General features: G+C 43.9%; 1 protein-coding gene across 1 annotated transcript in view; it reads right to left on the bottom strand.

The window, feature by feature from the left end:
• The window catches only part of DNAI1 (dynein axonemal intermediate chain 1), a 211,084-nt gene that overhangs the window by 184,273 nt on the left and 12,380 nt on the right, over positions 1-14,431 (bottom strand). Inside the window, exon 2 of the mRNA XM_063128314.1 lies at positions 6,105-6,149. Coding sequence (XP_062984384.1) covers positions 6,105-6,149 — 45 coding nt within the window. The remainder of the gene's footprint in view (positions 1-6,104; positions 6,150-14,431) is intronic.

The raw sequence follows: 14,431 nt of genomic DNA, 5'->3' as shown, positions 1-14,431 counted from the left end.
TAAATAAATAAATAAATGAATTCTCTGTCGTGAGATATAGCAATGGCTTAAGTGTTCGGGAGGCAGAAAATGTAATAACTTTTAAACGCCTCCTAAAAACATATCTTTTTAAACAAGCCTTCCCTGGGCTGTAATTTATTCTTGTTTTTATGTGATTTTAAAGTTTTATACTGGATTTTATGGTTTTAGTTGTAAACTGCCCAGAGAGCTTAGGCTGTTGGGCAGTATAAATATGTAATAAATAAATAGACAGACAAATAAATGGCATAAAAGAGGATTAGACATAGTCATAGAGGAGAGTTTGACCAACGGTTTTCAACCAAGGTAAGTAAGTGGAACCCCATCCCCCATGCTGCCTGGGGTATTCTGTATATAGGAGGCATGGTATAAATTGAATAATTCATCGTCGTCGTCAGAGGGAGTATACCTCTAAACCAGTTATAGGTGGCATACAGGGAAGAGCTGTTGCCTTTATGCGCTGGTTATGAGAATCCTAGAGACACCTGATTGGTCACTCTGGGAAGCAAGAAGTGGGCTAAATGGGCTTTTGTTCTGTTCCACCAGGGCCCTTCTTATAAAGCTAGATCACTGAAAACCGATATATCTTAATGGCGAAGGAAACCGACAGACTGAACCCACCTGGGCTAGGTTGTCAAAGTCACTATCATAACCTTGGATAATCTATTAAATGCCTTAATTTTTTTTTCTATTTAATCACGTTGATTTGAAGAATGAGTTTCAGCTCCTCTGATCATGTTCTATCCAATTCCTAAATTAGTCATAATTCAATGTATATTCCAATGATAAGCTAGGCTGTAACTGCTCAAAGGCTCCACAAAAGAAAGTAATTTCAAAGTATCACTTGTGTGAGATGTTTTAAATACGAAGGCGGAAGATGTGACACATTTGACAGTGGCACGTTTGACAGAGAGATGTTAACACGGTTCTTGCAAAGCTTGCTAGAACTGCAGCGCAAGAAAAGAAACTCCTCTCCTCCTCTCCCAAAGCAGACTGAATAGGCTTTCATAAATATGGTGCAGAGATGGACATTGGCGGACAAGCAGCCCAGACCACAATCCATTCCATGATTCAGGAACCATCAACTTTCCCCAGACACATGGGCAGTTTCCAACCCTCACTGGTTTGGTGATGTAATTGCTCATCACAGATGTGGTGTACAGCCCATGACAGGGTGATTCCCCAGATAAGAGTGCTCTACCATAGAGAACAGCTCTGTGATGCTACAGAATTCCCAGTGTTCAGTGCTGGTATCTATGCACCACTCTTGGAAAGTTGGCTGCACCCTGGACTCAGCATGCAACTGGCCGGTGGACTTGGTGTTTCGTTGCAGATCTTCCATTTCAGATCTTCTTGTAAAGGTGTCCGCAAGGCCGGCGCTACCATAGAGGCAGCTCAGGCGGCGGCCTAGAGCGCCAAGGAAAGGAGAGTGCTGAACGGCCCACCCGGAAGCTGCTCTACTAGAGCGGCTTCTGGGTGCGCTGTTCCAAAGCCGCCACCCCGGCTGCCCCCCAACCCCAGCGTCCTGGCTTCGAAGCCAGCGCCCAGCCGGAAGCCGCTCCTGGCTTCGAAGCCAGGATGCTGGGGTTGGGGAGCGGGGCGACAGCTTCAGAACGGCACGCCCAGAAGCCACTTCTGGGCGCGCCGCTTCGAAGCCTCAGCCCCGTCCCCCAACCCCAGCATCCTGGCTTCGAAGCCAGGAGCGGCTTCCGGCTGGGCGCTGGCTTCAAAGCCAGGACGCTGCGGTTGGGGTGCGGAGCGGCAGCTTCAGAACGGCGTGCCCGGAAGCCACTTGGGCAACGGGGCGGAGGCTTCGAAGTGGCGCGCCCGGAAGCCACTTCTGGGCGCGCCGTTCTGAAGCTGCCGCCCCGTCCCCCAACCCCAGCATCCTGGCTTCAAAAACAGCGCCCGCTCCTGGCTTCAAAGCCAGGACGCTGGGGTTGGGGGGCGGGGCGGCAGCTTCAGAACAGCGTGCCCGGAAGCCACATCCAGGCACGCTGCTTCAAAGCCTCCGCCCCGTCCCCCAAGCCCAGTGTCCTGGCTTCGAAGCCAGGAGGGGGCGCGGGGGGCGGCTTGAGTACGGCACGCCTGCCTAAGGCACAAAATAGTCTGGCACCGGCCCTGGGTGTCCAGGGTCGCAGGACTCAAGCCAGAAGCCCTGCAGTTAGGGCCCGATTCCCTATGTCACTGGGGATGCTGGTCTGAAGAGAAAACGTGCTGGAACTTCAAGCTGGGATACTCTCAATACCATAGACTTTTATCTTCCTAGTTCTAGGAAGCAAGTGATTCCAGAGAGTCAATGCTGTGCCACTGCCTGAAACCTGAAACCTGCCACAATCTCTGTCTGGTCAATTCATGTTGCAAGAAGGCGCTAGCCTTACCCTTTACACTGGTCTGTTGTACCCTCTGCTCCAGGTACTTGCCTCCACCCCAGCTGCTGGGGAACTGGACCTTGCCAATCCTCGGACCTTGGTGCCTAATCTGCATAACGCAAGGTGCAATCCTTGGCAGCTCTGTATGGTAGCAAGAAGCCAATTGCAGTGGAAATGAATTTAAATTTCTATTCATTACTGATGTGCGGCACAAAGGCGTTGATTAAAACGAGTACAGGGGCTTGGAGCAATTTCTTTCCTTGGCTTCTTCTGTCATGAGCTGAATTTCAAATAAATCAATCTTTCTTTTCAATCTGGTTTTCCTCGCAACATCACTTAGACCTGTGCCTCGTATGGATGCAGCCGATGCAGAATCTGGGGTCTAATTGGATCTTCCTATGCATGACTGCTCTCGGCAAGGATGAATGGAATATTGATCAAAGGCGCCTTCCACTCACTGTCCAGAATACACTCAAAGTAGTGAGTGAGTCTCTAGAGAGCCATCCCTCCAACTCGGCAGGGTGCCGCCCAGGTGTTACACTGTTATACTTTCTGCTGTGTCCACAGATTACATAAATTAATATGCCTAACGACACTGATAACTTTAAGATCTAATGAGCAAGGATCCCCCCCAAAAAGTTATGTTGTTCATATGCCCCATATCAAGTTAGGTGTGTGAGATTTTTTACAGAGAAGGGTTTGTGAAGAAACCAAGCTCTATCTTTAAAATTCTTTGACCGAGAGACTCCATTTTGAAGGTCCAACACCTCATTGGGAAGCTGCCTCATCCTTAGAACAGTCTGCCTCTGCACTGTCAGTTGTTCCCGTGGGATTTGGAGTCTCTTCTCTTGCCTACCCACATCCAAAACCCTCTCCTTTGTTCTCTTATGGCTTCTGTGGTGTTCAGTGTTTCCATAATGGCTGAGGAACCTTTGGCCTATCCTCCTTGGTGGCTCAATGCAAAGTCTGTCTGCCTGTCACTTCAGGCAATCGCTCAGAATGCTTCTCAGGTTTACCTTATTCCGTATTCACATTTTCTCTCTCCTTTTTCTAGGGAGGAAGTTGTTCAGCTAGCTAGTTCTCTCTCAGCAAAGAAACGTTTCAGTAGAGTCTCTTTGTTCCTCTGGAAGAGGAATGCCCCAGGGGCTACAGGAAGAAGAAGAAGAAGAAGAAGAAGAAGAAGAAGAAGAAGAAGAAGAAGAAGAAGAAGAAGAAGAATGCCTTGCTCTTTTCTCCCTTCTTCCTTGCAAGGCGTGGTGCCAGCAACCATTTCTTCTTTGAAGGATAGCTTGAAACTATTTTTCCAACTAAGAACTGAGGTCTTGCCAACACTAAGCTGAGTAGTATTCGACTAAAAATATATTTTCTTATAATTTGTTCTTTCTTCATCTTTTAAAAGCCTGTAAACTCTGATTATCTGAATAAATCTCCTTTAAGCAATCCACATTTGCACCAGGGATGTAAAAGAAATTCATTTCAGTTCATTATTTATTAAGAATTACCCAGTTCGCACCTTCCAGCCCAAATACAAACTTGGACACAATCTATGGTCAAAGTCTATCTGTTCCCAAACTTGTCATGTGTTTAAATGCGTTAAACAGCATGAGTACACTGGAAAAAGAGTGTACATTTGAAAAAAATATGTGTACAAATGTGCTTTCATCAATGGGGAAAGAATGTGTACATTTCAAAGATGCACACAATTGATGCGTACATTTGGAAACACACACACACACACACACACACACACACACACACATTTCCATGCAAAAAGAAAAAGAACAGAGCTCACAATCTGATACAGACTCGAGTCGGAACAAGCTTTGAGATGGAATTCAGGGAACTTTAGAAAGTGCAATTCTGCTGATTCGCGCATCCCTAATTTGTGCATATTAGAAATTTGTCTAATGATGAAATGGTTGAATTCTCCGAGCTTGCTTCCAGAGTCTACCAGCTGGATTCCTTTGGAACTTAAGACCAGGCAGGTGGGAAGTTAGTGCATCTGCAATGTTCCCCACCCTGCACACACATTTTGCCCCTGGCACTTCCCATGTAGAAAGCTGCCGTAGAGCCCTGATGTACTGTTTCCAATCTTGCAACTTTCTACATCAGCCTTCCCTGACTTGGTGCCTTTCAGATGTTTTGGACCTCAACTCCCAGCACCATAGGCCATGCTAGCAGGGGATGATGGGAGCTGAAGTCCAAAACATCTGGAGGACACCAGGTTGGGGAAGGCTGCTCTACATTAAATATTTGCACCAACATGGGGATATATGACTCCTGGAGGCCGCACTTGCAGAAGGAATGTTACCTGTGCTCTTCTGAAATGTACATCTGGAACCAGCGTAATGATATAGACCTTTGTCTGTTTGTGAATATATGGTTAATTAGTCTTTTATATACTGTGTAGATAAAAATACCAGAAGGTGGTTTCATCTCTGAAAACTAAATAAAACAAGATTGTGAGAGCATTTCAATGCCAGCTGGCGGTAAGTTTATCTGTAACAAAATAATTTCAGTGTCCTTACCTTGGGAACGAGGCCAAGTAAATGAATGAGATAAGGTACTGTGGAAAAGCTCTAACCAAATTTGTTTATTTGGGGACTGTTATCTTTTACAGATTACTAAAACCAACGCTTTGGATTTATCAAGACCAATGTTTTGAAAAATAAATCTTCGAAACAAGGAATATCATGAACTTTGTTAATGTAGTCTGTCAAACAATGTTTAATTACTTTGACTGATTTGGTCTAGATATACTGTTATGTATGTGAATTGTGAATTGTTTTTGATTGCATATTACTCTCATTACTAATGGGGTCCTAATTCAATGTATTGACTGGTTTAATATATACTAATTTGAATAACAATTTACTGGTTTAACTTTATTCCTTTGGTGGTCGCCTGTTGTGGTTCTTTTTGTTCATAAATAGGCCACAATCTATTCAACAGTTATAAAACGGGGACATTGTAGAAAGATGCTGGTCTATAACATCTGCCCACAGCCTTCTTCAACCTGGGGCGCTCCAGATGTGTTGGACTACAACTCCCAGAATGCCCCAGCCAGCTGGCTGGGGCATTCTGGGAGATGCAGTCCAACACATCTGGAGCGCCCCAGGTTGAGGAAGGCTGTGCTAGGATAAACTGAAGTCAACAGAGGTCAAAGGAACAATTTATGCCTGATTCCAGTTCAGCAGCAGGATAATTAGACAAATACTCTGCCCAAACCATTTGTTAAGCTGATGAAACGTTTCCCCTTTTTCCCCTTTTTTCTTTCTTTCTTTTTTTTTTTTTTTTTTTTTTGCATACTCCAAAGTCCTTTTAGCCATGTTTGTTTGTTTGTATGAACACTTTAGAAAGGAAGTTGGGTGGTAAGGATCATGCACATCAAATATTAGATTAAATTAGCTTAGTATTGTATTGTTCTTGGATATAAATCTCACTGTGTTCACTGGGGCTTATTCCCTAGTAAATCTTCATTGAACTGAGACATAAAGGTCAAATTCTGAAAATTTAACTAATTGCTAAGACAGTTATTGCTAATTCCATTTAAATTAATGAGGTCTATTCATAATTAGGTTTGTTTAGGATGATGGTATTATTTCCCTAAAAGTATAAAGCAGTGTAGTTCTAAACATACTTACTAGGGGAAAACGCCATTGGAATTATTGATCTGACTCTAAAGAAAATACATTTAGAATCTGAATATCTTACCCGTCTCCTTAAAGTTGATTTGGAGGGTCTAAGTCCAATTTGGCTCTGGAAACAAGACAAAAAACTGTGAACTCAATATATTTGGTCCTAGGAACAGTTTTCAAGAATGACTACTTCAGCTAGAACTCTCTGTTCATGCTACAAAAATATTCATAAAGACTTTTACGTATATTTCATTACCTACTAAACAGTCATATGAAGAATGGTACACAGTCACTGATTAAAAAAATATTTAGGCAATTTATAAGCAACCTTTCAAAATACAGTATTTTCTTCAAAACAAAAAAGTTTTGTGACAACTTCAGTGCATTCAGGGTGCAATCCGGTGAGGATAGATGACAGCTTCCAGTTGGAAGTACCCAACTTTTCAGTGTAGGGCAACTGGAGATCTTCACCTCCTTCGCCAGGCACCTTGCATTTTTGTTAGTCAGGCGATTTCACCCATCTAGCAGCGGCACTTCAGAGGGAAGGAAGCTGGGGTGGCCATAGGAAAAGTATTGGCTGCAGCCCCAGCCTCCTCCTTCCCGCCCTGCCCCTGGGAGTGCCCCTTTCCCTGTCTCCATGCTCCATTTCCTGAGATATAGCAAAGAACTATTGCTATATCTCAGTGTGATATATATATATATATATAACTATTATATAAATATATAATTATTGCCTCTAGTGTGGCCTCTCCCACACTAGAGGCCTTCAAGAGGCAGCTGGACAACCATCTGTCAGGGATGCTTTAGGGTGGATTCCTGCATGTAGCAGGGGGTTGGACTCGATGGCCTTGTAGGCCCCTTACAACTCTGCTATTCTATGATTCTATGAACTGTACTGGCTATGAGGGGGAGGAGGATTGGGGGGAACACAGTTTCTGGGCTTTGAGGTCAGAGCCCTGCTCCAACCTTGGAGTTCAGAAACCAAACAGTCCTATGCCCCCACCACCACCAATGTTTTTTTGGGGGACAAGGATTGTTCATTTACTCTGGCATTAGCTTTTGTGGACACTGTCCACTGCATTAGATGAATGTTGAAGCGGACAGTGTTTTGCATCTCATGAAGTGGACAGTGCCCACAAAAGCTAATGCCAGAATAAGTGTTGGTCTTTAAGGTTCCACATGACTCTTCGTCGGTTTTGCTGCAGTAGACTTAACGCAGCCATCCCTCTGGAAAAGATTTTCTGAAGGCAGCATGCAAGAAATTAAAATCAAAATCAAAATCAATGAACCCCACATCAACAATACAGCTAATAAGCAAAGTAAACAACAAAGACAATAACAAATTAAAAGAGCAGTACACAAACAAGAAAATCGCATCATTCAGCTAGCCGTTCTACCATTAGATCTAAAAACAGAACACTAAGAACAACGTCAGTAAAAACATCACCTAGACGTTTAAGTACAGCAGTCTGAAACAAAAAGGGTTTTATCCAAACCAGCCCGGAGATGATGAAAGCGTAATGTATCAGCAGCAGAATGCTACCAAGGGAAGTAGCCATTGTAGAGTTAGGACATTTGGGAAATAAAAGACGTAGGATAACTAACAGTACAGGAAAGAGTGACAAACCCCATTGCTCTCAAACCAGATATAAGCACATTGAGTATTGCCTGGTATTGGAAGTCAACAACCAATCGAGCAGCTCTGATATTACGGCACACAATAGGGCAGCCTTCCTCAACCTGGGGCGCTCCAGATGTGTTGGACTACAACTCCCAGAATGCCCCAGCCTGGAGATGCAGTCCAACACATCTGGAGCACCCCAGGTTGAGGAAGGCTGCAATAGGGCCACATAATAAAATCAAGCATAAGAACATAAGAAGAGCCCTGCTGGATCAGACCGAGGGTCTATCTAGTCCAGCACTCTGTTCACAAGCAGCTGTCAACCAGGGACCAGCAAAGCAGGACATGGTGCAACAGCACCCTCCCACCCATGTTCCCCAGCAACTGGTGCACACAGGCTTACTGCCTCGAATCCTGGAGACAGCACACAACTATCAGGGCTAGTAGCCATGGATAGCCTTCTCCTCCAGGAATTTGTCCACCCACCTTTTAAAGCCACCCAAATTGGTAGCCATCACTACATCTTGTGGTAGTGAGTTCCAGAGTTTAACTCTGCGCTGTGTGAAGAAGGACTTCTTTTTATGTGTCCTGAATCTCCCACCAGTCAGCTTCATGGGTTGACCCCATTGGGTTCTAGTATTTTGAGAAAGGGAGAAAAATGTCCACACCTTGCATAATTTTGTACACCTCTGTCATGTCTCCCCTTAGCCTCCTTTTTTCCAAGCTAAACAATCGCAGTTGATGTAACCTTCCCTCATAAGGGAGATGCTCCAGCCCCTGAATCCTTTTAGTTGCCCTTTTCTGCACTTTTTCCTGCTCTGTAACAGCCTTTTTTTTAGGTGTGGTGACCAGTACTGTATTATTTATTTATTTATTTATTTATTTATTACATTTTTATACCGCCCAATAGCTGAAGCTCTCTGGGCGGTTCACAAAAAAGTATTCGAAGTGTGGTCGCACCATAGATTTGTATAAAGGCAGTTGACCAAGATGCAGGTAGATCTCTACAAGGTGACAGACAGAAAAAAAAGTCCCCTCACAGCAGTCATCTGAATCCATCCATGATCACTCTCTTGTAAAATGAGCACACTGGATGTGACTTTAATACAGTTTTGGCAAGACAATCGATACGAGATTTCTAGAGCCCTGATTAACTTAGACCAAATTCAGTCAGCAAATTGCTAATTTTAAGCAGCAAATAAAGCCTAGTTGCCATTACCCTCCACAGAGAAGTCTATAAAAGTATTTATCTGGCAGGAAAGGCATTGACAAGGCAATTGGAAGGTAATTGTTTTGGGCAGTTACACATATTTCAATTAACTCAACATAAGGAGCAATCAAGTAAATTGGAGTAAATTTGTTTTAAATATATGGGAGGACACCTAATAACGAAGTTACATATAAGAAGAGAATAAAGTGCCTTAGGAACAGCAGTGAAGGCAGTTCTGCCCTGAAACTCTGGCCTAGTTGTAGGGTGACCCAATGAAAAGGAAGACAGGGCTGCTGTATCTTTAACAGTTGCATAGAAAAGGGAATTTCAGCAGGTGTCATTTGTATATATGGAGAACCTGGTGAAATTCCCTCTTCATCACAACAGTTAAAGCTGCAGGAGCTATACTAGAGTGACCAGATTTAAAAGAGGGCAGGGCACCTGCAGCTTTAACTGCGGTGATGAAGAGGGAATTTCACCAGGTTCCCCATATATACAAATGACCCCTGCTGAAATTCCCTTTTCAATACAACTGTTGAAGACACAGGAGCCCTGTCCTCCTTTTCATAGGGTCACAGTACTTGTCTTCTCATAAATATCAGAGGAGATGGTAAACCGCTGCCTGGACTGCAGGCGGAAGGGGTATCCCGTCACTGAAAGCCCCTCCGTGTCCTGCTCTGGCTGCGGCAGAGCCTAGATGCAGTTCAGATTATAGCAGAGGTGCTTTAAATCCATGCCTCTGAGGCAGAGGCTGAGCAGCCCCCCTCCCCCTCCTGTGCAACGAAGTGCTTGCCTGCAGAAAAGGTCTCCTCCAGAGAAAGGGACTCCTCAGGAGTAGGACTCTGAAAGGAGAGCTCTGATGACTGCAGGTGAGCTCTGGGTGGGGCCCAACAGGCTTCAGGGTTAAAAGCCTGCATCAGAAATCAGCCAGAGTTGGAACAACTATGGACCATCCTGCCTCGTCTCTCTGCCTGATGCCCTGTTTCCTGACCTTCTGGACGGCCTAACGGCTCTGCCTCTGGACTGCTTGACATACTGATTGTTTTATGGTGCTTTGACCTCTTGCTGCTTTTGTGACTGCTCCTGTTGTTGCCCGATCCTCTTGACTGCCTGCGCCACACATTATACAGAAGTAATCCTGCTAGAGTGAGGTCACTACGGCTCTTCTGGCTGGGGTGCCTGTCCTTGCTCTGGCATCGTGCCAGGGGTATTCCTGGCTGGAAGGTGGCCTGCGATTGGTCTTCAAATCTGGGCAAGGGGCAGGCCCAGAAGCTACCTTATACTGAGTCAGACTACTCCTAGTGATTAGGGTGACCCTAGGAAAAGGAGGACAGGGCTCCTGTATCTTTAACAGTTGTATTGAAAAGGGAATTTCAGCAGGTGTCATTTGTATATATGGGGAACCTGATGAAATTCTGTTTTCATCACAACACTTAAAGGTGCATGAGCTATACTAGAGTGACCAGATTTAAAAGAGGGCAGCTTTAACTGGTAACTGTGATTCCAAAACAGATTTTTCAGGTTGGATACTCAAACTTACCTGCAACTCGCACTAGAACTCAGCCTTTTCTTAGCAAAAAATGTTTTTATCTTGTTATGGAAAAAATGTATAAAATGGAGAAGGGGTGGGGAAGTGTGAATTGTTTTCTTTTTTAAATTCCTTTTTAGATTTTATCAAAGTACAATCCAACCATAGAAGCATCTACATCAGTAAAGAGAGAGCCTCCTCTTGGTATGGGGAACAAAGAGAACAGAGAGTATTCTGGATGAATTGAAGAAGAACACCTGAGTTTTTGTTGGGACTACAATATTTAAGGCTGTTCTGAAGAGTTTAGATAGGGTGACCCTATGAAAAGGAGGACAGGGCTCCTGTATCTTTAACAGTTGTACTGAAAAGGGAATTTCAGCAGGTGTCATTTGTATATATGGGGAACCTGGTGAAATTTCCTCTTCATCACAACACTTAAAGCTGCAGGTGCCCTGCCTCTTTTAAATCTGGTCACTCTAGTATAGCTCCTGCAGCTTTAACTGTAGTGATGAAGAGGGAATTTCACCAGATTCTCCATATATACAAATGACACCTGCTGAAATTCCCTTTTCTCTGCAACTGTTAAAGATACAGGAGCCCTGTCCTCCTTTTCATAGGGTCACCCTATCTAAACGCTTCAGAACAGCCTTAAATATTGTAGTCCCAACAAAAACTCAAGTGTTCTTCTTCAATTCATACAGAATACACTGGAATGCCAAGGTGGGTAGTCAAATGACACCTGTAATTACAGGTAAGCATGTTCTAGGAGAACAAAATGAAGCGGGACACAGGCTGATAGAATTTTGCCAGGACAACTCACTGTGCATAACAAACACTCTCTTCCAACAACCTAAAAGACGGCTTTATACATGGACTTCACCAGATGGCCGACACCGAAATCAGATTGACTACATCCTTTGCAGCCAAAGGTGGCGGACATCTATACAGATGGTAAAAACAAGACCAGGAGCTGACTGTAGTTCAGATCACAAACTTCTTATTGCACAATTTAGAATCAAACTAAAGAGAATAGGGAAGACCCACAGATCAGCTAGATATGAGCTCACTAATATTCCTAATGAATATGCAGTGGAAGTGAAGAATAGATTTAAGGGACTAGATTTAGTAGATAGGGTCCTGGAAGAACTATGGACAGAAGTTCGCAACATTGTCCAAGAGGTGGCAACAAAAAACGTCCCAAAGAAAAAGAAAACCAAGAAGGCAAGATGGCTGTCTGCTGAGACACTGGAAGTAGCCCAAGAAAGAAGGAAAACAAAAGGCAACAGTGATAGGGGGAGATATGCCCAATTAAATGCAAAATTCCAGAGGTTAGCCAGAAGAGATAAGGAATTATTTTTAAACAAGCAATGTGCGGAAGTGGAAGAAGACAATAGAATAGGAAGGGCAAGAGACCTCTTCCAGAAAATTAGAAACATCGGAGGTAAATTCCAGGCAAAAATGGGTATGATCAAAAACAAAGATGGCAAGGACCTAACAGAAACAGAAGAGATCAAGAAAAGGTGGCAAGAATATACGGAAGATCTGTAAAGGAAGGATAATAATATCGGGGATAGCTCAGACGGTGTCGTCAGTGAGTTAGAGCCAGACATCCTGAAGAGTGAGGTTGAATGGGCCTTAAGAAGCATTGCTAATAACAAGGCAGCAGGAGACGATGGTATCCCAGCTGAACTGTTTAAAATATTGCAAGACGATGCTGTCAAGGTGATGCATGCCATATGCCAGCAAATTTGGAAAACGCAAGAATGCCCATCAGACTGCAAAAAATCAATTTATATCCCCATACCAAAAAAGGGAAACACTAAAGAATGTTCAAATTATCGGACAGTGGCACTTATTTCACATGCCAGCAAGGTAATGCTCAAGATCCTGCAAGGTAGACTCCAGCAATTCATGGAGCGAGAATTGCCAGATGTACAAGCTGGGTTTAGAAAAGGCAGAGGAAATAGAGACCAAATTGCCAATATCCGCTGGATAATGGAGAAAGCCAGGGAGTTCCAGAAAAACATCTATTTCTCTTTTATCGACTATTCTAAAGCCTTTGACTGTGTGGATCATAACAAACTGTGGCAAGTTCTTGGTGGGATGGGAATACCAAGTCATCTTGTCAGCCTCCTGAGGAAACTGTATAACGAACAAGTAGCAACGGTAAGAACAGACCACGGAACAACAGACTGGTTTAAGGTTGGGAAAGGAGTATGGCAGGGTTGTATACTCTCACCTTACCTATTCAACTTGTATGCAGAACACATCATGCGACGTGCTGGGCTTGACGAATCCAAGGCTGGAGTTAAAATCGCAGGAAGAAACATTAACAATCTTAGATATGCAGATGACCCCACTTTGATGGCTGAAAGCGAGGAGGAGCTGAGGAGCCTTATGACAAAGGTGAAAGAAGAAAGTGCAAAAGCTGGGTTGCAGTTAAATCTCAAAAAAACCAAGATTATGGCAACCAGATTGATTGATAACTGGCAAATAGAGGGAGAAAACGTGGAGGCAGTGACAGACTTTGTATTTCTGGGCGCAAAGATTACTGCAGACACTGACTGCAGCCAGGAAATCAGAAGACGTTTACTTCTTGGGAGGAGAGCAATGACAAATCTTGATAAAATAGTTAAGAGCAGAGACACCACACTGACAACAAAGGTCCGCATAGTTAAAGCAATGGTACTCCCCGTAGGAACCTATGGCTGCGAGAGCTGGACCATAAGGAAAGCTGAGCGAAGGAAGATAGATGCTTTTGAACTGTGGTGTTGGAGGAAAATTCTGAGAGTGCCTTGGACTGCAAGAAGATCAAACCAGTCCAGACTCCAGGAAATAAAGCCAGACTGCTCACTTGAGGGAATGGTATTAAAGGCAAAACTGAAGTACTTTGGCCACATCATGAGAAGACAGGATACCCTGGAGAAGAGGCTGATGCTAGGGAAAGTGGAAGGCAAAAGGAAGAGGGGCTGACCAAGGGCAAGATGGAGGGATGATATTCTGGAGGTGACAGACTTGACCTTGGGGGAGCTAGGGGTGGCAACGGCCGACAGAAAGCTCTGGCGTGGGCTGGTCCATGAAGTCACGAAGAGTCGGAAGCGACTGAACAAATAAACAACAACATGCAACTGTTAAAGATACAGGAGCCCTGTCCTCCTTTTCATAGGGTCACCCTAGTTTAGAAAGCTTAATAGGAAGAAAGAACTACATGGGAAAATACCTGAATATGCCAACTACTCTTTTCTAAACAATTTGCCAACAGGTTCAACTGAAACTATTTTTTTCTTTATACGACTATCAAATGTTAATATTTAATAAAGAATAGACATAAAAATAAAAATGGCTGCATTCTTCAAACCTAGCATCATGCTATTAGCTAACAAACTTTTTTTCAATGTTTACAGTTTTTAACTTTTGTAAACCGCCCAGAGAGCTTTGGCTATGGGGCGGTATATAAATGTAATAAATAAACAAATAAATAAATAAATAATATATACCAATGACACCTGCTGAAATTTCCTTTTCAATACAACTGTTAAAGATACAGGAGCCCTGTCCTCATTTTCATAGGGTCACCCTACTAGTGATGTCATTGGAATAGCCAAGCTATTTTCCATTGTTTTTATATATATATTTAGATATATCTCCTGGTTTGTCAAGACCAATTCTGAATTGAGCAAGGGGAAACAGGAAACTGCCTTATACTGAGTCAGACCATTGGTATAACTAGCCCAATATGGTCGACACTGACTGGCAGCAATGGCCCTCCAGGGTTCCAAGGAGGAGATGCCAGGGATCGAACCAGGAACCTTCTGCATGCGAAACACGTGTTCTATCACACTGAGCTACAGCCCCTCCAAGCCATAGCTCAGTGGCTCCCAGAAAGCCTGTGATGCCTCCTCCAGTGGAAATTACTCTCTGCCACCCCACAGCAGCGATGCCACAAGGTTTGGTGGCAGAGCAGCACCAGCACGGCAAAAGGCAGGGTCCTGCAATCTGAAGCTGATTCAGCCCAAATACAGGTTTGCATCATCCTCTGCTGTT

This window comes from Elgaria multicarinata, chromosome 6 (assembly GCF_023053635.1).
Source record: "Elgaria multicarinata webbii isolate HBS135686 ecotype San Diego chromosome 6, rElgMul1.1.pri, whole genome shotgun sequence".
NCBI lineage: Eukaryota > Metazoa > Chordata > Lepidosauria > Squamata > Anguidae > Elgaria > Elgaria multicarinata.
This window is presented reverse-complemented; position numbering and strand designations above follow the sequence as displayed.